This window comes from Hyposmocoma kahamanoa, unplaced genomic scaffold, assembly GCF_003589595.1.
Source record: "Hyposmocoma kahamanoa isolate Upper Pololo Valley unplaced genomic scaffold, ASM358959v1 94, whole genome shotgun sequence".
Taxonomy (NCBI): Eukaryota; Metazoa; Arthropoda; class Insecta; order Lepidoptera; family Cosmopterigidae; genus Hyposmocoma; species Hyposmocoma kahamanoa.
Window position 1 is genome coordinate 6,927,015 of NW_020654878.1, and position 23,851 is coordinate 6,950,865.

The window sequence follows — 23,851 nt, forward strand, 5'->3', positions numbered from 1 at the left end:
TTTAATGTAATTTTGTTTGTTACTAATTTAATGCGAATCTTTGGAGTGTTAAAAATAGCAATAAAGTGTAATGTAATTATATTTCTAGTAGAATACACAAAGTAGATTATAGGTACATAAATATGTATAAAATACCAACTCTTCCAATGATAAAATAAATGTACAAAAATATTTTACTTTGTTAATAAATAGGTTTATAGTAACTGCTGCAGATTTTTTCATCCGCCCTTTCTAGTAGCATGGACCAATTGGTTGTAATAAGCACCTACGACCCTTGTGAGTGAGCAAAGAAAGTCATCCTATCTCACTCACTCCCATCGCCGAAATTGCCCGATTTGAAGGGAACTACAACGAGTGGCGCGCTCAGTCAACACGGAACGGAGATCGCGCATTGTATCAAATACGTATGTGTGACGGGGATAGCTATTGGAACGGAGGAACACCTATGTGACTTTGGAACGTCGTTCCTTCGGATTGAGTCACGGTGATACTGTTTGACGGCGGATCATCGTGATTTTTTCATCGTGACGTTATTTATCACCCACCTCTATTATCCAGTAGGATTAGAATCACTTTGTCTTGAATTGTAAAATTACTACTATTATCAGTCACCTACAAGAGCCTGGCTCTTAAATAGGATGATGATGATCGATCGATGCGTGTTGAGCGCGCGACCCTTCCTCGTTTTGACCGGTCCCCGGTGTGAAAAAAGAATACAGCTGTTGCCGAACAAAGTTCAGCAGTAGGATTTTAAAGGACTATACTATCCACACAAATCAGGGCCGTGCCCGAGACGTGGACGGGGCGTGCTAGTTTGTATGAACTGCAGGTCCGTCCCGGTGCCGGCCGGGACACGAATATGTGTGAACGAGTTCGTATAAAATAAACGCAACGATATTTTTTGAGTCCCTGACGAAGCAAGGCCCGTCCACGTCCCGGGCACGGCCCGGATTCGTATGGATAGATCTTAATACCACAAGTTGCCACTCGTCAAGCTTAAATAGTAAGGTTTAAACTTAATTCAACTTGTTGATTTTATTTCTAATTATAGCATAACGTATATGTAATAGATGGGCACATTTTGACGTTCTTAATTATTTGATATATTTTAACCGTAACAATAATTATATAATAAATACTGAGAATTAATAAATATTATTACATGTGGGAAATATGACCTTTGCTCTCCCCAAATTTATAACTTTGATATTTGGGGATTTTGAATAATTTGCATTGGTAACGTTGCAAATCGGAGGGAAAAATTCTTACACTATAGAATTTTTCCATCCTCTAAGGAAAAATCGGACGTGTATTTCGTCTCCCCGCAAAAGTATAGAGAGCGCGCCTTCAGACAATACGATCGGTAATAAAATCGGGCGCTGTTTTCGACTCTGATGCCACGTCACCCGATAGTCGGATCGGACGTGTATTGAGTGTTCATACAATTATATGGCACGCGCGGCTTCCGGTAGTCGGATCAGAAAGCGGAAGATCGGAAAAAGCGGACGTGTATTGTCGCACTAATAGTAATTCCGATGGCATTATACGTACATATAGTGCCCTTAAATAAAACGAGAGACATAATCAACTAAATAGCCCATTCACTACCTGCAAGGCAGTCCGCCGCGTAAGCAGGAGACTGCTCACATACAATCCTGCATATGACATATGAATGGAGTCGCGCAGAATTGCGGAATTGCAAGATGATTTGCAAGCTGCGGCTACATTCATAACCTACTACCTGCATTATGCGGCGGACGGCAATTCAGACTGCAATGCAGGATAATGAATGAATGAAAATTGAAGAAACAAGAATATGATCTTACCGGTTTTTCTGTCAATAGTTCGTTTATGGCGATTTAACTAAACTTTTATTATTTATCTAGTTCGAAGTGCTATTTATTTACCTAACGAAAAGTTTTGAAATAAATTCTTAATTATTGGCGCAATCTTACTTACTATCCGTAGTTTAAAAACCGGACTTTTCGATTACTGATGTAAATGAGTTAACATTGTGTATTATTGTAAAAAAAATGAGGTTGCCAATACTAAAAATCGATACTTAACACGTGGACATATATATGAATAGAAATCCGTTATTTTATTCAGTATCACTAATAATTAAATTTATCAAATAAATGCGACTAATTCCAACAATTTAGTTCATCTCCACTTTCTTAAACATTTAAAATAATAATACATTATAAATTTTCCTCAATTTCTACTGATATGTCACTTGTTTAGTGAGACCAAATTTCAACACAACACTATGAAGAATGAAGAACAAAGAACATGAGAAACCTTGAAGCTTTTTGAAGATTTAAATTTTATGGAGAATATTCCCCATTTTGCTGACATAATCTAGAGATTGTATTTTAGGTAGATATATATTTGTTAATGGCAACACATACCCCAGCCTTGTAATATGGCCGCTACAGGTTAGTTTCTATAATTTTGTCACGTGAATTTTTCTACATTTTTAGTGTATTTCTCTGTTTATTCTCAATTTTCTTTATTCAAATGTGTTTGCATGAGATGCGTGTACTTTACTCAGTTATTTTAAACCCTTTCTGAAGTTATCTAATAATGCTAACGTGTCATCATTTCACCTTTGCGGACGTTTGGATTTACCGCGTGGCCACATTTCTGAACTTTTTGAACACTTTATTTTCATGGATAAGTGGTTTTCTAGCTGTAGAACTAGTTTAGAATAGGTGGCAAGAGGTGAGAAAAAGTGAACTTGAACAGATGTTTCACAAACGCAAAGTATCCTATCATGTGTCCCCGAATAACCGCTTTCCAAAATCGGAGTAGGTCGCTGACTGTTCATAAGCTATGCGTCATCATTTCATCGGCCTCCTCTTGAGAGTCCACGTCCGCTGTCAATTTCCAGTGAAATTTGATTATTTGTGTATGTTACAGGCAAGAAATCAAAGAAGGCAAAATGGATCCCAGCCAGCATCACAGACATTATTGCGGAACCTACTACCATACCGACAATAAACAGCTGGGCCGACTCTGTAGATGAAGAACGTAAGTAAGCTTTGTTTTCGTATGGATTAATATTGTTCTCTTTAAACAACCCAGTGATGACATGAGGGTTTATGGCAGGCCAATGTTAATCTCGTACTTGGGGTGCACAAGCAGGGTGCCCGTCACTCCCTCCGCCCCGGGAAGGTCTGAGGAAAGGTCATTTGTGTTTGTAAGTACATTCTAGCTGGATGCTTCTGTTACACAGAAGGTGGGAGAACTAGAAATCACTGTGCAAAGTCTAGCTCAGGATACTAGGCCTATGAGGTTCAGTGGAGGCACAGACTTTGCAGCTGTTGGAAACTCTCATGACCAGCAGTTTTAGCACGATTACGAGATGGCCAAGGTCATAACTCAATTCAGACTAATCTTTCATTGGCCTGCTCCCTAATTTACTGAGGGTTCTATTGAAAATTAGTATCAATTTTGTCTATTTTATATTTATGTAGTGATAATAATATACAAGTTGTATCATTAATTAGTCCTCCTATATTGTTATTGTATGTTATTAATTATGTAAACAACATCAAGCACTTTGTGATATGAAATTGTTAAACTCCTTTGTTCTTATTTCTTGGAAATATTTTTTGACCACATTTGTTGTCCATAACATGTGATGTAATAAACACCACCAAAGTTTTTTGTTTATGTGTATGGTGCCTGTCTGAAGAATTAGTAATAAAACAATTTATTGAGACAGGTCCCTTGTTTAACTGCTTCCATGGCTGAACAGTTACCGTGCCGTACTGCCACACAGAGGTCCTAGGTTCGATTCCCGGGCCGGGAGAAATATTTGTATGGTCTACATTTATTTCTCTCATGAGTTTGGATGTAATTTGTGGTTGTCTATGTGTGTGCCCATGGCACCCGCGACAGGGTTTCCCTAGTGCGGGGCTGTGTTGAGTGTGTGCGCTATTATTATTATTGTTTAAGATACAATTTAACATAAGTTACAGTTGGGATAACATGTTATCCAAAGTAATCCGATATATAGAAATATATGTCTGACAGCAACGGAGAGCTATGGCTATGGAACGCGATCGCGGCAGCCAGTTGTGCTGCCATCTGCGTCACGCGCGGCGCGCGGCGGTCTGGCCGTGGACGAAGAGTCCATACCACGACGTCCACCCTTCATCGCTCACATCTCAAACCTGCCTTATGACGTCGATGAGAGCGCCATCACGGAACTGTTTGCCGGATTGAAGGTGCAAATCTTTGTGTCTTTTTGTCAGTTGGGTATTTTACTCAATTTTTATGAGATTAGTTAAATTTCACCAGTTTATCTACTTTACAAATGACATGAAGTACCTGAGACAGATAGAAATAATCTTAGGTCTGATGCAAAGCGAATATCCTGTTAACTTTATTCATTATTCCATAACAATAATAATGTTTATCAAAACAGATCACCAGCTTGAGATTGCCACGTGAAGGTGACCGCCTTAAGGGGTATGGCTATGTAGACTTCGAAGACAGGGAGAGTCTTATTAATGCCATGAATATATCAGATTTGGTAAGCCTAAATCTTTTTATTTTTAGTCTAAATTGTTGTGTCTAAATAATAAAAAAATAAATTTTCTCTTACCACTAATAAGTTCAATGTAGTTTCTCGTATTCTCTATTACTCATCAAATTTTCGCTCAGCTGTTAATAAATAACAAATTTTAACAAATAACATTTTCGTAAAATTGACCCACATTCTGATGAATTGTATCCAATTCTTTTAATTTTGATTTTATAATATTCATAAATGGTTTATTACGACAATTTAGTGTAAACAAGTATGTTCGTCGATAAAACAACTACTTAAAAAGATTAAAATACCAAGAAACATAAATTTTCAATTATTGGGCTGGCAACAAGTTATTGAACTGCCTCCGTGGCCCAACGGTTACCATACCGGACTGCCACGCAGAGGTCCTCGGGTTCGATTCCCGGGCCGGGAGAAATATTTGTATGGCCTACATTTATTTCTCTCGTGAGTTTGGGTGTAATTTGTGGTTGTCTATGTGTGTGTCCATGGCACCCGCGACACAGGGTTTCCCTAGTGCGGGGCTATGTTGAATGTGTGCGTTATTATTATTATTATTATTATAGTTAAAAGTTGTCAATGAAAGAACAAACAATCTCAAATAATGTTAATAATTCAGAAAACAGGAACAGTCCAAAAGCAAAACCGAGTCACAAGAAATATAGACCAAAAATCACCAAGCGCACAGTCATATTTCAGGATGGCGAAAGACTGCCGCTGAATTGATATCAGTGTTGCCAATTCAAAATTTGCAAAAAAGAAAAGGAAATACAAATCTGGCTAGGAATCTGATTCGAATTCTGATTAGGGATCTGATTCGAATTTGATGAATTAAAATTTATTTGCAATAAGTGTGGTCAGAGATGTTATATACATAATTATTTAAAATACACCAATTTTTATACATTTTTGTTTTAATATTTAATAAGTCATTTTTTTCCGAGAAATCAAAGTGACTCGGTGAAATTCGGCGATTAATTGCTTACAACACTATTATTAAAAAAAAATATCTTTAGCAGGTACATGTTTTCAGGACGTTTCGGAGTAACTCAAAATTGCATTTTATATTGTGATTCGTGCGAAAACAGTGCTTCAAATATGTTTTGTCATATTTTGTAATGTTTCAATAAATTTATGTATTTTGTTAAACTTAATTATGCTAATAATTGTTTGTTTACTGTTTCGTTGATTGCATTCAAACATTACATTACTACATTTGCATACTAACGCCTTCTTTAGCTGTCGAATTTGGCCTCTTATTGGCTGACGACTATAACTGCTCAATTTTATACTGGCATTTGTGCAACTTATAGGTTACATTTTTTGCCAAGATTTTATTCTTTTCTTATACAGTAGATAACTGTGATCTTGTCCTTTGTTTCCACTTATTGTTTGAACAACTTAGAGATTATTATTATTACAAATTTATACCAAGCCAAAAGTAAATACCAATGAAAGCGGCCATAATGGTGTAGTAACAATGTTTTAAACTAGTCCCTTTTGTTGAGCAGACAATAAGCGGGCGGCGGATAAGAATAGAGGTGGCCACACAGGATAACGACCGCCGTAGGATGGGCGGCAGGAACGACCGTGAGAGGTAATTTATCTGTACAAACTATAGTCGTTTATGTGACTTACAGGCATTAAAATATGAAGGCATTAAAATACGAGACAGGCGAGTTTCATAAAAACATCTCACGAGTGTTGTAATGCCTAATTATGTACAGTTACATACATTGCTTTATCTACACACATATTATAAGCTCTCTGTGATGTGTTCAGGGACCGCATGTTACGACTGGCGAGATGGCGGCTAATAAAAACTTTTCTCGCGCATGTCCCACAACCGTAGTTTTTATTTTTAATTCATAGACAAATTAGAATCGGCCCCAACTATCATATCGTTCGATATCAAGCTTAGAGGATGGAAAAAAAAATAAAAGAAAGGAGCTGCCCTAACTACGGAATGAACGTGCATTCTACAAAAATTTAACGAACAAATAGCGGATTTATTTAGTGTCGTACCATAATCTATCGATAAGTCATTATTTACAGCAAACATTTAATAATATCCGGGATCCGGGAATATCACACACAGAAAGTCACTTGAAATTTTGAATTTATTGTTTGGCGTTTACAAATACTCAAATATAACGAAAAGTGAATTTGCACAGAAAAAAAAAAGTGATTTGAGAGTATATAAAAAAGAGAAAACTTTGAAATATAAATCCTATACATTTCCAACTTCAAGATTAATATTTTCAAAGAGAAGTTTTTAAACAGATTCCAAATAGTGTAAGCTTTTAGGTATTTATATTATTATCAGTGACTGATTTAAGTGAATCTTTAATACTTCCATTGAATTTTGGAAATAAAAGTAGTAATATTATCAATAATAATATTATTATCGTACATTTATTTGCTTGAAACATGGTATAATAGGAGATCTAAGAAGGGACAGTGTTAGTATAAACATTTTTCGCATATAATGAATCAAATATTCTTTATTGCACATAAAATTACAATTAAAATACAATACAATAGCTTAAGTATAATAGTAGTAGTAAGTCAATGTGCAACAGGCGGCCTTATTGCTATGTAGCAATTTCTTCCAGGCAACCTTAGGATAGACAATTCGGATATGGATATATTAAATAGCATGCAAATGTCTGATTATACAATGTCAATTGACTACTATTGGCAGAGCGTCTTTGATTTGTGCAGAAAAATCGACACTTCTCTGAAGTGAGACAAGTAGTCATGAGCGACTGCGAGTGAGCTCTATACACGTTAGCACTCGCCTTCAGTCGGTTAGCTAGGCGGTGACACCTGACGATGGCAAGGCAAGGCAAATAGGTTGTCTATACGTTGGTATTGGCCTTCACCCGGCAACATTGGACCAACATGGTCATTGTATTGCTGGCTTTATAAAATAAGAATTTTTAGTAGTTAGAGTTGTCAGTGCGACAAAAATCGGAAACGAGTGGATAATTTTGTTTTCAGGAACTGAGAATGCCTAGTAAATGAGTCTTGTTTAATCTAAATTAAATATAAAATTATTTACCAACAAACCTTATGATGAAATTACATTATCATGTAATCTAGTTACGTTCAAAGTTATGTTAAAGTTTGACTCTTCAAAATGAAGCGAATAAATGAAAATAGTCTTTGATTCAATGTTTATATTCGGCGGTATGATTTCTAACCATTCTTTTTTCTTTTTTGATTTGTAGGTAAACTTAAATAGTAAAAATAATAAAATAATAAGAACCTCGTACTGAATTATTTTAATAACAGAACATCGATAATATGTACGCTTCCAAGAACAACACTATCTCAAAACATTTGATGTACTTCCCTTTGACAACCGTATCATGTACTGCGAAATGGACACGGTTGGCATTTAAGATGACGTTACGTATTTTCGATTCCCGTGTTGACACAGACCAATGTAATGCTATCTCTTTTGGCTTAAGACGGCACGCAATAGTTAAACAAAGACAATAACATGTTTATGTTTTCAATGTCGAAATCTTAGACTATAGAAACCAACAGGTTTACGACATTACGACATTTATACATGTTACGACATGTTATATTGACATATATAAATCAGACGTTATATGTACATGATGCATTTAGATGTTAAAAACATAAACATTTTATTGTCTTTGTTTAACTAAAATATATAGGAAAGATAAGAATCAAAAATACGTAACGTCATCTTAAATGCCAACTGTCCTGATTTTACCATTTTTGGAGTACCCTTTGACATCCGTATCCGGTTGTCAAAAGGGAAGTACATGAGATGTCAAAACCAATGTTTTATTGAATTATTCCCATGAATTGTAATAAATTTGGACAAAAATATTGACACTGAGAACACTTAAGTATTGATTAAAAAGCGTCGCTGCGGCATTGAGGGGTACGGTAGTAGAAAAGGCGGAGATCAACCGAATGTTACATAACACGGGCATGTTTTATTTTTTGTCTATAAATCATACAATAGCCCAAATATCTCCTGTAATTAGACTCATTTAAGTAGTTTATTCATAAGTCTTGCCGAATTTTGCTTTGGTTACTTTAGGTTGCCTGTTTATTAGTATATTTTGAAGACTGTTGATATATGAATATTTTGAGATAGTGTTGTTCTTGGGTTGTTCTTCGAAATAAATTATTTTTGTTAAGTTTTCATATATTTTTTAGAACCTTTATGTAAGCTATTTTTATCAAGCTAAATGCAATGTAAGCATACTCTAAAAGATTATTTTATGAAAGGCACGTATTAATTTTCATTATTCTTCGTAATATTTGTAAATTTCTAATTATTCACGTTGATACTAATGACACCACGCACTGAGAATGACTTTAGCTTGTATAATAATGACGCCGTGTTGCAGACAATGATCTAAAATCTTTCATTTTTGGGTATTTAACAATAAAAAAACATTTAAGTAATCAAAATATTTATTAAGTATATTATATAATATTTATTTATTAAACAAAGGATTCAAAGTAAATGACAATCTTAAATTATTAGCGTGAGGCGATAAATACGTAACTGTGAAGCTAAGTAGGTACTTAGATATTTCTTAAAAACAAACTGTCACACTCAAATAACTTAATCATCTAGCTAATAAAGGACTCAGTCTCGTATTATAGAACGTCTACCAAGACTCAAGCGTTACTTAAAAATAGTTTCAACCAATCAACTGGTTTGAATCTAATTTTAAGTAATGCTTGAGTATTAATCAAATAAAAAAAAAATAGTTTCAAGAAATCAACTGGCTTGGATCTACTTTTAAGTAATTCTTGAGTACTGATGAAATAAAAAAAATAGTTTCAACCAATCAACTGGCTTGAATCTAGTTTTAAGTAATGCTTTAGTATTGAGCTATGTTCTGTAATACGGGATTTAGTTTTTCTTTGGTAATAGTAATTTGGTAATTATTTTAAAAAATCACAGATTAACTTCTTCAATTAAGGACATAATTATTAAGAGAGTTCCACATATTTTAGCTACGTGATGTATATCTCTTAAAAATATTCATATCTGCATCCGCATTGCGTCCTCATCCCCGTAATATCCTTGATCTACACACAGGATAGACAAATATTAAGTTTCAAATAGTATACTTTTACTTACAATTTTAGGATTCAAAAGATTTCACGCAAAAAATATCACGTATTATCATCTTAATTCCAATCGCAATTATTATCAACTAAATTGGAATAATCAAAATGGGTCAATTTTCACTGAAGCTGAGTCTTATTAGTGACATCAATAAGAACATTAGAAATAATCTGAATTTTGTTATGATTTTGAGATTTACGCTTAGTGTTTGCCAGGGGAGTTACACAAGAATCAAGATCGTCGTTCTGATTTCTAAAGGACTTATTATTGATATAACCCAGATGCTTACCATGGGAGCAAATTTCACCAGCATCACATAGGAAGCAACTCATATTTCTCATAGTGATTTTAGGTCTGAACGCGTCCCAAAGAACCTGATGTACAGAAAGGGTGCCCCTGAATGGTTTCAACTGCTCAGGAATCAATCTCTCCCTCTGAATTATGTCTTGCTCTGAAACTCTTTGAATTATAATATTTTCTAATCTTGATTCCATGATTTTGTAAAACTCATCAAAATTTCCAACATCTGAACCAAAATGCACCATTTGATCTGCTACTCTTTTTATTGTACCACCAACGCCATCAGGAGCACCCTTTCCGTGCCCAGCTTCAGAATAATTCCAGGTTATTCTAGTTATATTACTGTGTTGGGACGACAATTGACTGATAATATAAAACATATATTTATTCCGGTATTGCGATGACGGCGAATCGGATAAGTGCCGACAATGATGTAGCATAGAATGACGAGTTGAGGAAAAAACCTGTATGGACTTGTCTGTGAGCATTAAAAAACCGTTATGATTAGACTAAATGAATTCATTTGCCACTGGCTATTGAATAAAATACAAACGAAAATATTACGTATGTGCATTTAAGGAGTTTAGGTTGAAACACAAATGATATTTTTAATGACAAAATGTGAAGAACTATAAAAAATTACTTACAGCTCTCAGACCCGCACGTGCTCGTTCACCAATAGGTCTCCGCCGACTGAAGGCCCCTCCCGCACACCCGGGAAGGTGTATTAAAGATGCGTTCGAAAATGCGTCGTTCAATAATAAGATTTAACAACGTTACTGCGACAAATGACGTTTTTCTTGTAGCAATAATTTGAATTGAAGTTTAAGTTAACCATGCAAAGTATTTGAAGAGGTTTTTATTTTAAACGAAGGTTAATTTATTAAACTTTCATTCATAAAATTTTTAGAATGTATAAGTATTTAATAAATTATTTGTGAACAAATGTTGTGTTAAGAGACGTCATAGGAATAGGAGTAAAATGACGTTTAGCGACGTTTTTGATTTTTTTTTCATAAATTAAACCAAAGATGTATTTTTTAAACTGGGTAACATGTAAAATAATGGTAAATATATATAAAAAGCTTATTAATTGTGTCATGAAATTTTAGTATATTAAAATAATTGACCGGAAGACGTTTTTTGCCCCTTTTGAAGAACAACCCTCTTGTAAGCAGACATACTATCAATATGCTGTTATTAAAGCAATTCACTACGAGGTTTTTATTTTTTCATTATTATTATTTTTAAAGTTTAACTACAAATGAAAAAAGAAAGAAAGAATGGTTTGGTGGGATTGCCGAACATAAACATTGAAACAAATATCACCTTCGTCTGTTCGCTCCATTTTGAAGAGTCACATTTTAATAGAACTTTGAATGTAACTAGATTGCATGATAATGCAATTCCATCATCGTATTTATTCGTAAATAATTTTACATTTAATTTTGCGTAAACAAGTGAGAGAGACATTGCTGGCATTCTCCATTCCTTAAAACCATCCACTCGTTACCGACAACTCTAACATTATATAACATATATTAGATGCACTTACGTAATAATTATAGGCGCCCAATAATAAATAGCAGCAGCTCCAATAACTTGTACGTCATCCCATACAGTTTCGATGTAAATGATAACTGACAGCGACTAACGTGTGGGCAGCTACACAACACAATGGCCGTTTGTAATGCTCTTTTTCATACTTGCCGAGCGTGTAGACAGCAACACTAGCTATATATCTATTTGCTGCGCTCGTTTTGGCTTAGGCTCGACCAATATATATTGCAAGATTACTTGTTTACTCTACAGCCAACAGTACAGCCAGATACTCCTAGAATGTTAATTGAAGTGCAGAATATGCAGACAACAAATTCAAAATCTCATACCTATCATCCCGGATATTCCCATATGACAATAAATATTGATCTACTTTAAATTATACTTTGAATACAGTAAACTATACAAATTACAAACATAACAAAAAAACAGTTTCAACATTCAAGCCATACATTTGCATGTTGATATAGACTTATCGATGATTATGGTACAACACTAAAGAAATCCGTCATTTGTGGTGGACATTTTTGGTTTGGGTTGGGACGTTTATTCCGTAGATAGAGCAGCTCCTTTCCTTTATTTTTTTCTATCCTCTAAGGATATGAAGTAACATGTGAAATTGTCAAAATTGTTTGCAAAAAAATCTAAATTGTTTGCTATTGACATTTCATTTCGAATAAAGCTTCATCTCCAATCAAATTATTTTTCAGAGATGTTCGAAATTTGAATGTAATAAATAATAAAATCAAATTCGATGTCATTATTAAGCAATAATGACATTTTCACAGATTAGAAATTTGTTCTAACAAAACAGTTTAACTTTATGCTGGTCGTAATTTGCGATTTTTGAACACATCATAGAGGGTTTATGATATGTGTGTAGATAAAATCTTTAATGTTACAGTTTAAAAGTGATCTTTTGTATGACAACTTTGAGTGTAATAAAAATTCAGTTGTGAACTATGTCAAAAATTTTAAATAGAAAATTGCGCAATTATGTTGCATGTAACTGTTTATGTACTCAAAAAAATTTGCCTGTCTATTTTCAATTGTAAACGCGCAATTAAAACATGCGTCATTGGTGTACGTATTTGTATATTTACAAACTCGCATCTTCGTACTTTGATATGTAAAACGAAAATTGTCTCTGGTGTATAAATGCGATAGAATAATAATAAATAATGGAACCACTTACAGAGTAGTTACTCACATGAGTATGATGGAAATAGACAGACTATTTCTTTGTATATAGATTAGTCTTCAACATGAGGAAAGTTATATCAAACATCCTATTTACTTATATTAAAATATTCAATATATAATATAGTAGCAGTAGAGCTCCTTGTTAAATAGATCGTCCAGGGAAGTACCGCTAGCTTACTTATTTCTGCCAAGCGGTAATGTGAACATCACTGCGTCCCGGTTTTGAAGGGTGAGGATACTGGTGAAGTGGCAATGCCCCACAGATCTTTGCAATTTAAAGCTCTAAGTGGCACGGCACCGTTATGGCCAAGCGTGTCGCTTACCATCATACCCACGACTTTTCGTCCCGTCACATGATATCAAATATATAAATGAAACAACATGCTTTGAAAATTTGACGAATTCTTATTCGTGCTCGAAAACGATACGATACATTTATCAACATATCTACATACATAAGTTTCCATATACCAGGATCCAATTTGCTTTACATCTCAGATTAAAGTAGACATATAATAATAAAGACCTTTATTTATTTTATATTAAAGTAACAACAATTTAGCCTTAAATAATATCATTTAAAGTTACACATGTAGATAAAAAGGTAAGAGTCTGAGCTAGAGCTCTTTTTGATAATGCTCTCTACATTAATGTATAATAAGAAGAAGAGCTTGTCTTTTCAATTCTTCGCCCCGTTGTTGACCAGTTTCACTAGTTTTAATTTTTAAGGGAACTTTTTTAGGGGTTTCTTACATTGAACTTACAATGACCATTAGTGAAACCAGTAGGACACAAATCGTGAAGAATTTATTATACACTAAGTATATTCCAATTTGAAGGATGATTAATTGTCCAGAGTAGTCAATAATTTACAGACGAATATTTATTTGTGCGTGATTATATACGAAAATAACATCTATTTCTGCCTATTGCACTGGTCGTTGATAATAAATTGCTATATAGGATACTTGCCTAATAATACACGTTTTATAAAATAGTCCAAACAGTGGTAATAGCCCTTTTCTTGTATCTTTTAGTTTTCTAGTGTCATTAAAATGAGTCACGTTGAGGTATCAACGCACACACATAAATCGACTCATCCATAGAACAAATGTGCCAGATGCCCTATGATGACCTATGTGCAAGATGCTGCTTATTCTCGAGGCATTATACATTTGGTTCGTTGTTCTTGACTGCGGATATTCACAGTCAAGATCGACTGTTGTTCGATTTTATATTTCCGAAACGAAATAATAAAGACATAAAAAATCTGAAACACCTTTATATAGGCCTTTTGAATAACGAGATTATGTTGTAACCTGTTTTCGCTGTTTAATCACATCGCACTTTGTTCTTCGGATGAGTCGAAATGATACAAGACCCATGCGCCATTCATAGTACATTAGTTCAACCAGTACCCAGAAATATATAAATTTGTATGTTGAATTCCTTAAGTGCAGTCGGGCAGTATTCATACGCAAAATATGTGATTTTTCATTCATAAAAATGTGCCCATAAAAGATTCTTGTACACGTTGTTGATTCATAAATACTATTTAATGGTCCAGCAGAGAATACGACCCAGAGCGTACCATGGGTGACTGGCGGTCTGGGCCACGTGCCGAACCGCAAACGCGCAGCAGACCGATGGACCGCGAACGTGATCGTGATCGTGATCGCGAGCGAGATCGTGAGCGAGACCGCGAGCGAGACTGTAAGTTTTTTGTTCTACTAATCGTATTGTATTACTAATCGCGGCGCGCGCGATTGTGATCAAATTTGAAAATAACTGTTTTATCACTTGTATTTGACGGCTGAGTGTGGATATAATAATTTTATCGTGGTGGCATGCTACGGGGGCTGATAGCCGTAAATATTATCACACCCTCAATATTAAAGTGACACAATTCAATTTATTCAATCAAACTTCAATTAAGGAAAAGTATATTGTTTTCATATTCTATAGAATTTTATATCGTCGCTTAGCAAACAACACTTCTCAAGTAATTTCGATAAATTTTAAAGGAGAATGAAAAACTTTGTATATTGTATACAATTTTTAATCTATATTGTATTTGTGTTGGTTTACGTTTTATTTAACTTGAGTGACATTCAAACGTAAAAACCGCCAATGTTCGATATAAACCGTGTTGTTGTTTGTTAATAGTCCGAAACGGTGAACGGAAATATTTAAGATTTAAATAAATAAAGTAAATGGCTGATGACGTTATAACATGTTTTGACAGTTACCCAAAAATTAATATCTAATTGCGTCACTTTATTATTGAGCGTGCAATTTTTGCCTAAACTGTTATTGCTGGTTTTTTCACATTGGCCGTTTTAACTGGCTATAGTCAATGTACATTGTTTTTACATATATGTGTATATTTTTGGATAATTACTTAGTCTGTAAAGTATTATCCGATGACTGCTGTTCATCTGAAATTAAAATTAGGACTAAGACACAACTATTTCTGAAATCACGATGATGAGTAGCTGTTGCAATTTAAAGCAAGCTGTAATGTCGCACTTGGGACACACATGCAGAGTACACTGGTATTTGGTTTATAAACAGCAAAACGAAAACCAAATTTAACCTACTTGTATATCTAGATATTTCATTTAAGAACAAGCCTACTCCTGTTGTATTTACATAACACAATATTAGCGTTAAAGTGTTTATAAACATTTATCATTGCGTTACTCCGTCTGTCTCGGGAAGGTCTGAGTAAAGGTCATCGGTGCGCTGTGGTCACCACTCCACCCTCCAGCAGGGGGCGCTGCTGACAGCGGCGGCAGGAAAACCAGAAACACGGACATTGGGGCTTCGTTTGGGACTCCTTTTAAGGACGAGATTTAGCCCTGTGTGTCTTTGGAAATTTCCTGTGACCCGCAATTTTAGCATAATCTGTGACACGACGTTTAATCGCAACTCAATTCAGACTAGTCTTCAGCTTGCTTTGAGATCTACAGCTAAATTACTGAGTGAATTTGTGTCAAACTTTGATAAATGAATGTGGTTGTTGAAACCACACCTGACTTTTTTTTATATCTTAAGTTTGCATTTCGTATCTTTAATGATAAAAAATATGCACAATATTGGCAGCGAGCGCAGACAACCGACCAGGCGGATGGCGTGACGGCGACCGGCCGGCACCGCCCGAGCCAGCACGTACGCCGTACGGAGGTCGGGATTCCTTTGGTCGCGATCGCTTCGGAGAAGATCGGTAATTACAATACATTTGATGTCCAGTTACGTTACAAACATATGATTAGATTTTCAATCAAGCAATCGCCTACATTTTTTGAATATTTTCAGAATTTGCTTGAGCAGCAAAAGAAAATATCGTCGCAATAACGGGATTAGTGAAGCAGTATGATTTACTAACTTAATAACCCTTGTCTAGAGAAGTTTTAACGCTACCTTGCTATACAAGTGCGGCAATATCGGCCATGGTTTAACAAATTGCTTTCATTTTCAGTGGCCGGGAGCGTGGCTTCGGCCGAGACACCGAGCGCAGCGGTTACGGCGGACGCGATGGCTTCCGCACCGCGGACCGTGAAGGAGGGGGATTTGGGTAAATATTTTGTAATACCCAAAATTTCAAAAAAAAATTTGAGTCTTTAAACATCTAGATTTTTTACAAAGTGGAAATAGCCTTAACGTGCCTTGAAAGATCTTAATTATATACGACAGGAATCGAGAAGGCAGAGGATTTGGATCAAGAGGATTTGGCGATCGTGATCGCGACCGCGATCGTGACCGAGACCCTCCCAGAGATGGTAAATACTCTTTTATTATAGTCAACAAACTTTATTTATGACTGTAGTTACTAATGTGAGGATTCAGTTACCATACTCCTCGTGGATTTAACAATGACGCATTATGAGCCATTTCGAATTTAAGTGGGAAAACTGGTGCTCACTTTCCAAGCACTAAATGATTACAAATCTATGAAATGTACGTACCTAGCTTAATTTATGAACAATGACCCAAACATGTATAAGAATCTAAATAAACCAGTCAAGCACACACGGTATGTCCACTAGTGGCTTGTTTTTCCTACATTAATTACCACATTCTTATAACACTGGGTGTAGCAAAATGTAGTTATTTATAGGTATTGTTATAATAACGAACAAGTTTTGGTTAAAAAATAAATGGCGTGAAACTGGTCTACTAATACAAAAAGTGCGCAGTCAATTGCATATTTGTATGAGAAAATCAAAATTCACAAGAACCGAACACAGTAGACAAGAGTAGGTGTACCATTTATCTAGAGCAAACAGTCATCAAAACCCTGTTTGTATTAGGCAGTGTGTTAGAAAATGACAATTCGCCTTAGCCTACCATTAATCTGCATCAATCCGAGTAAACGCAATCTAATATATACAGCGTACTTGTTAATTTTGTTATCATTAGTAAAAAAATCACTTTGGTACTTGGTGTAACGGGCTGGTGTCCGCAACTCGACGACAAGGCGCCTATTTTAAAAAAAATAGTATAAAAATTTTATAAATTTTTTTTTTAATATTAAAAAAATCACATAATGACGTTTTTAGTTGCTGCTGTGTAAATTAGCAACACCATCCTTCTCTAATTTTAGACTGTAGGCATTTGCATCACAAGTAAAATAATAGAATAGAATGGAATTTCTTTATTTCGGGTATCACAGACCTAAATGACTCGTTAGTAAAACATTTTAACTTAAAATAGTACTAGTATAGTAATAGTAGTAGTATAGTACTTATTATACAAACTAAACGCTAAAATAAAACTATACAAACTAAAACTGATTATTTAATTTACAGGCTTATTTGCAAAATACTAAAAACCTCGCAAGCCTATATTACTAACATCATAAACAACATCTTTCGTTCCATTACTTTTAATAATTCGTCACGCTTTGCGTTCAATATAAATATTTAAGAACGCTCTACAGTGATATCTCTGTAACAAAACGCAGGAGTGGGGGTCGACGGGAGGACGCTTGCACGTTTGAACTTACTACCAGTTACAGATCTAACAAGTGTCAGATAATACAATAGAAACTTAAAAGTTTATTTTAGGTAACTTTATTATGTTTTATAAAAAGTCGTGGAACAAATGTTTATGATATTAGCAATATTGTCTTGCGAGGTTGTAACAAATAACCCTGAATGTAAACACAGGTTTGACTTGCCCAACCCAGTGTATTTGGATTGGCTAACCAAACCTGCCCGTAATAATTTTCAGGATGCCGTTGTGTCTTTTTCTGACATGAACCAAATGCGAAACATTTTTTTTTTTACATTACGGTTTGGAAACGTAATAAATAATAGGAGCTTAATAAATTTTCCCAGTAAACTAAAATTACTTTTCCTACCTTTTTGTTATAAGAAAAGACAGTGACGTAATTAACTTTAATGAAAGTTACTTCGTGTTTGATTGAACTGACGCCGCGCCACCACATCCTTTTTACTACCTTAAAATAGCTTCCTAATATACTTACGTTACGTGGGTAACCTTCTCAAATAGGTAAATAATAAATGCGTTTCCAATAGAAAAACCTCGCGAACGTCCAAAACTCAACCTATTGCCGCGCACGGTTCCCCGCGAAGTGGAGACCCCCACAAAGCCTGCTGACGGCGCTCCGCTCGATGACAAACCGCCAGAGAAGGCCACTCCGAAACCCGTGCCTGCAGAGAAGGTCTTTGGGGGTGCTAAGCCAGTCGACACTGCTGCCAAGTAAGTTTATTTTATCTATAGAATTAAGACTTGATGTTAGATCTTTAAAAAAGCAGTAAAAAAAATCGTTAAATGTTGGTGTATATACAACTCGCAGATACTCGGTCTACCCTCCACTATTCCTTTACTTATACACTGTTTTCATCAGCTCATAAATATTTAGCCCATCTATCTCCGTTGCCTGCTGGCATCATGCTAACATATGTAGGTGAGATAACTAAGGTAATAAATTAAATAGGTAGCAAAATACGCTGAGTTTTCCGCTCCATCCACTTATTCTATTTTAGTTGCTGTTTAAGTTGTCTTATTTTATTGAAGTAGTGGGGTGATTGTTTGACAATTATTTATTTTGTTAGAAACATTTTTTTTATAATGGATGTCGTGCTATCACAAATAATATTGCCTTATTGGTTACTTTAGATGGTAGTAAAACGGGACATAACTGAGGCACTGGTCACAGAAGCATATTTTGGGGTAAATAATGTTTTTTCGACACTTATGTGGTGTTAATAATGTTGAGTTACTGGGTAAGGTTAATGATGTTTGCTGATATTATAATGATACTGTGATATGGATAATGAGGTTTTTTAATATTTTATATTAGGGTTGATGAGAAAAACTACAAAATTATAATATAAATAATGATCTATTATTATACATAACATCTGAATAAAATATGTATTTAGTTTCACTACAAAAAACAACATACGATGGAAAGGCCCTTTCTCTTTGTATCTTTAAGCGATTGTTTTACTTTTGTCTTTTTTTTTTTCAGTATGTAGCTTTCCGTTTTTCTGTCTCTTTTGCGAGTAAATCGGGATAATTCTTTATTTCAAGATATTTTCGTTTTTGGCACAATTTTTGCTGGGGTGCACGTTGTTCTTTGGTTATCGGATTTGGCATTTTGCATCTATAACAAATATTAATACATGGAAATAAAATTTTCAACGCGAGCGACCTTAGCATTCCGTGGCATGCTCTTAACCAATTGGCTACCGCTTCTTTGAAAATATATTATATTTGTGAAGATTTTACACTCATAGTGTTATTTTATGTATTAAAACTTTAAAATATTTCAATAAAATTACCAACGCGGACGGAATTTAACCATTAAAATATTATTTAAAATTTATACATTTCCTTAGAAAATTTTTCATGTTATTGAGTGTTAATTACCATTAATAATAACATCACGTCATTACTCTCAACAAGCGTTATTATGCAATCAAGCATTAGGACGCGTTCCTATTATATCGTAACATTTTACACATAAAACTGGTTATGTTTAAGTGTACTACCGGAAACATGTATTATGGCGCGTTCCTACTATGTCGTGACGTTTTATTTATCGTTGGACGACTGTCGCGTCTAACCTGTTCCCATATCACGACTATCTGTTGTGACTGTGTCGTGGACCTTTATTTTATCGTTGAACGACTGTCGTGTCTAGCTGTTCCCACTAGATCGTGACGACGTGTATTGGTTCATGGCAGCCGCCTTGTCGTTTGCACAACAAAATGGTTTGAAGCTGCGATTACCTGTCGTCACATTTTATCGTGACGTTTTATTTATCGTAAGACGACTCTCGTTCTAGCTTTTCCCATTGCGACAGTCTGTCAAAAAAGGCGTGAACGACAGTTAATCGTGTTGTTCTATGTGTGAACTACTTCATTTAAATATACAAGCCACGAGACTTTAAACTGCACGACTATCTGTCGTCACGACATAATGGGCATACGTCCTTATTCAGAATAATGATGTTGAGGACAAAGACGTTTAGGAACAAAACATGTCGCAACCTGCTGAATTGCTTGCAAATGAACACCACGTTGGACCCTAAGTAAATCGTAACAAATTTGTCGCAATGTATAAAACTTTTATAATAATTTAAATATGTAGTTACAGAATAATGTAGTAAAAAGCTAATGACGTTATTTTTGACAAGATGCAGCAGTGAGGAGCAATTATTTATTTTACTTTAAAACGTGTCCGTTATCCTTGCTGACACTTCACGATTGACTGAAAGGAGGTGCGGGGTGAGGTGAGAAAAGGCCTCTCTCCACCCTTGCGTACTTTCTTAAGTAATAGATGCGAAATAAACGTGAACTTTAATGACGCGTAATTCGTTACAATTTTTTTACCTCATATTTTTAGTTATTTTATGATTATATTCTTACTATTTCCACCACGCCTTTGAAAATTATTTACTTCAGTATAATTTGGAACATAACCTGATTTTTAAAGTAAGTTTTTAAATAAGTTATTCCGAAAACTTAAATGTATGTCGTGTTGGGACAAGAATAATAGTGGTTGGTGTTTAGCACAGCTTGTGGCCTGTATACTTTTTAAATTGATTAAATGAAATATTTTGGAAACTGCGCCTCACGCAACAGTTAACAAGAAATCTAATTACATTTAATTTTCAAGTCCTTTCGTCTTTGTATAAACATATAACAAGCAGACACTTTTTTCATGGTATTGGAGATTCACCCAGTGTCACCTAGTAGCATATTGACTGTGAACTGGCAGGATGAAAAAATTTTTTGCGTCATTTATTTAATAAACTAATTGCTATATTAATTATTCTTTCTTAATCCTGGAAAGTTGTCAAAATTGAGATAGTACCGGTTGCCAGTTCACAGTCGATTATTTTATATGGAGAATGTAGTACCTGCACATAAGACAATTGCCAAGACATAAAAGTCTTGATGGTTGTTAAGTTTTTACTTCAAGGTGCTAGATTATAATGTTATTTAGACACCGTTCCACATCTCTATGTGTGGTCCGGTCGCTCTATACCAACATTTGTATAGTGTAAAATACCATATGTAATATGGTTTATTTTGAAGATTGTAACGAATTTTTTTTTATTTAGGGAGCGTGAAATAGAAGAACGTCTCCGTAAGCAGGAAGAGGAGGCTCGACGTGCAACCGAAGAAAAGGATCGATGGGGTCGTAGAGTACGCAAAATAACGATTAACATAACAGATTATATATGTATAAGTGTAGGTGTGATAAAATATTGTTAATACTACGCTTGGTTACAGAATGATCACTCCGGTGAGCGTCGCAGCACTGCGAGACGTGGTTAGTATGTTCTTTGAAGTGACTTGATAACGTTGGTAACGAAACGAGTGCTATAAATACATTTCTTCTTTTAGACGACCGTAGGGAGGATCGCAGAGAAGACCGCAGAGACGACCGTCGTGATGATCGTAGGGGTGATGATCGTCGCGATGATCGCGGAAGAGACTCGCGCAGCTACAACAGGGACCGGCGCGACTATTCTAAAGACGATAAAGACAACCGCGACTACTCCAAGGATAACAGGGACCGCCGCGATTACTCAAAGGACGACAGAGACAAACGTGACTATTCCAAAGACGATCGCGACAGACGCGAACGTGACTACAGAGACGACAGGGATCGACGCGACTACAAAGATGACAGGGATCGCAGGGACGACTGGGGGCGGGACGACAAACGCGATTTCAAGGATGACAGGGAGAAGAGAGATAACGATAGACGCGACTCGTACGACCGTGAACGGCACGACTATTCCGGCGACAGGCGCCAGACACGCGTCACGTCGGGGGACAGAGAGAACGAAAAGGTGCGCGACGACCGCGAGCCAAAACGCGAGGAGCGTAACGGCCGCGCGCGTCCCAGTCGTTCGAGGGATCGACACGACGACGACCAAGAAGAGAAAGAAAAACCTCTGCCCAAGTTGAAGGAACAAGAAAAACCGGTAAGTGGTCATCACTGCTACCGTGTCTAACCAATAAACTGTATTATTAAAAAATCAATACAGAGTAAACCATAAAAGTCATCCACCCTTAGAGGTGGAATTGTTTTCTTGAATTAAATTTTAAATGGGACCACTACTGAGGTATCCTCTTTCCAACAAAAAAGATTCCTCAAAACCGGTTGCCAAATACTGGAATTATCGCGTAACATACATACAAAAAAATACAGCCAAATTGATAACCTCCTCCTTTTTTTAAAGTCGGTTAAAAACTGCTTTTTGAGATAAAATTGCAAAAAATTTTTAGTCATGTATTTTTTTCAAGTTAACAACATGAAAGATGCATTTGAACTTACTTTGTTCATTAGTTGTAAAGAATTCTATCTTGCCATATATTGGCTAAAATAAAATAATTTACTTTGCAAAATGAGCTATTCCTGTTGAAAAACGAGTAAATTGCTTACATGAAAGCCGAAACATTCTTGTTGTAATGAAATTACAAAAGACTACTGAGACTTGCAGTGTTTTCGTTAGACACGATAGACTGGTTCCTTCCAATTTACATTTTTATCTTAAATTTTAATTCATGTTGACTTAAGTATTTTTGTCTCTTTTCAGAATTTTGTAGGATCAAATAAATTCAGCTTCCTCGAGGACGCCGACGACGGCGGATCTGATTAACAGGCGTGATTCCCAGAAAAGTGTCCGTTTACTAAGACTCGAGTGTAAAGTGTAAATTTACGAGTATCAAGTGTAACGTGTAGGACTCAAGCACGGAGACCTTGAATTGTGCTATGTAATAGGACTTGATTATTCATTAGTGCGGTGTGGATATATACGTGTATATTAGAATTGCTATATGCTCACACTGCTCCGAGGCCAGCCCCAGTCTTTATTGCAACTTCTGCACAGCTACCACACCTTTATCAAAACCATTTTTCTTTTTCATTCCATTTCTGACTAATTAATCTGTGCTTTGAAATGGTTAGCTGGCAGGGGAATCACAATAAAGACTGGGGCTTACATTTGTGACCAAATTGATTGATTGGTGTAAATTTTTCTAAGGGTTTACGTAACGTAAGGTCGCAAAATAAAAGGCCGATAGCAATTAAATATGAATTGAAACCTGGAAAACTGGCATTTGATTAGGTGCTGCTCTTAAATATTTTTTATGTGAATAATCTTTCTTAATTATATTTTAATTTACTGCAGTATACTTCTTCCCGAGGGAATTAGAATACCAATGATGCATTGCCTCCATAGGGAATCTTATACCCGTATGTTAGTATATATTATGTTAAATATTTAGTTGATTTAGATTATTATGAATGTTAATTGTATTATTTATCTTTACACTCACCATTTGTTAATCAATGCTGCGATATTAAGGCGCAAGTATATTGCAGATGTGCATCAACATAGTGTGCCTAAGATATCGTGATAAAAATTGTAGTTTTACAAAAATTGTAAGTACCTAAGTGCTGCAGGTTAGGGCCTGGTCACAAGAAATGTTTTAACGGGCAAATATTTGATGCCGTGAAACACATTTGTAATATCTCAACAATTTTGTTTGGTACATTTTGTTCTAATTGTGAATTATAAATAAATTACTCTTTTTACA

The 23,851-nt window shown here is 35.4% G+C and overlaps 1 protein-coding gene across 2 annotated transcripts; it reads left to right on the forward strand.

Moving 5' to 3' along the window:
* Window positions 1-2,413: 2,413 nt before the first annotated feature.
* Window positions 2,414-23,851, forward strand: LOC113237884 (eukaryotic translation initiation factor 4B). 2 transcript variants are annotated; one of them, XM_026474589.1, is made up of 14 exons: window positions 2,414-2,438; window positions 2,923-3,033; window positions 4,042-4,235; window positions 4,436-4,543; window positions 6,073-6,158; window positions 14,326-14,471; window positions 15,864-15,984; window positions 16,240-16,335; window positions 16,455-16,540; window positions 18,302-18,485; window positions 21,361-21,445; window positions 21,533-21,572; window positions 21,647-22,233; window positions 22,849-23,851. In XM_026474589.1, the coding sequence occupies exons 1-14, from the start codon at window positions 2,426-2,428 to the stop codon at window positions 22,909-22,911; spliced, it is 1,920 nt and encodes a 639-aa protein (XP_026330374.1). In that variant the 5' UTR covers window positions 2,414-2,425; the 3' UTR covers window positions 22,912-23,851. The 2 variants fall into 2 exon arrangements, with proteins under 2 accessions (XP_026330374.1, XP_026330375.1); XM_026474590.1 differs by having other exon boundaries at window positions 14,329-14,471.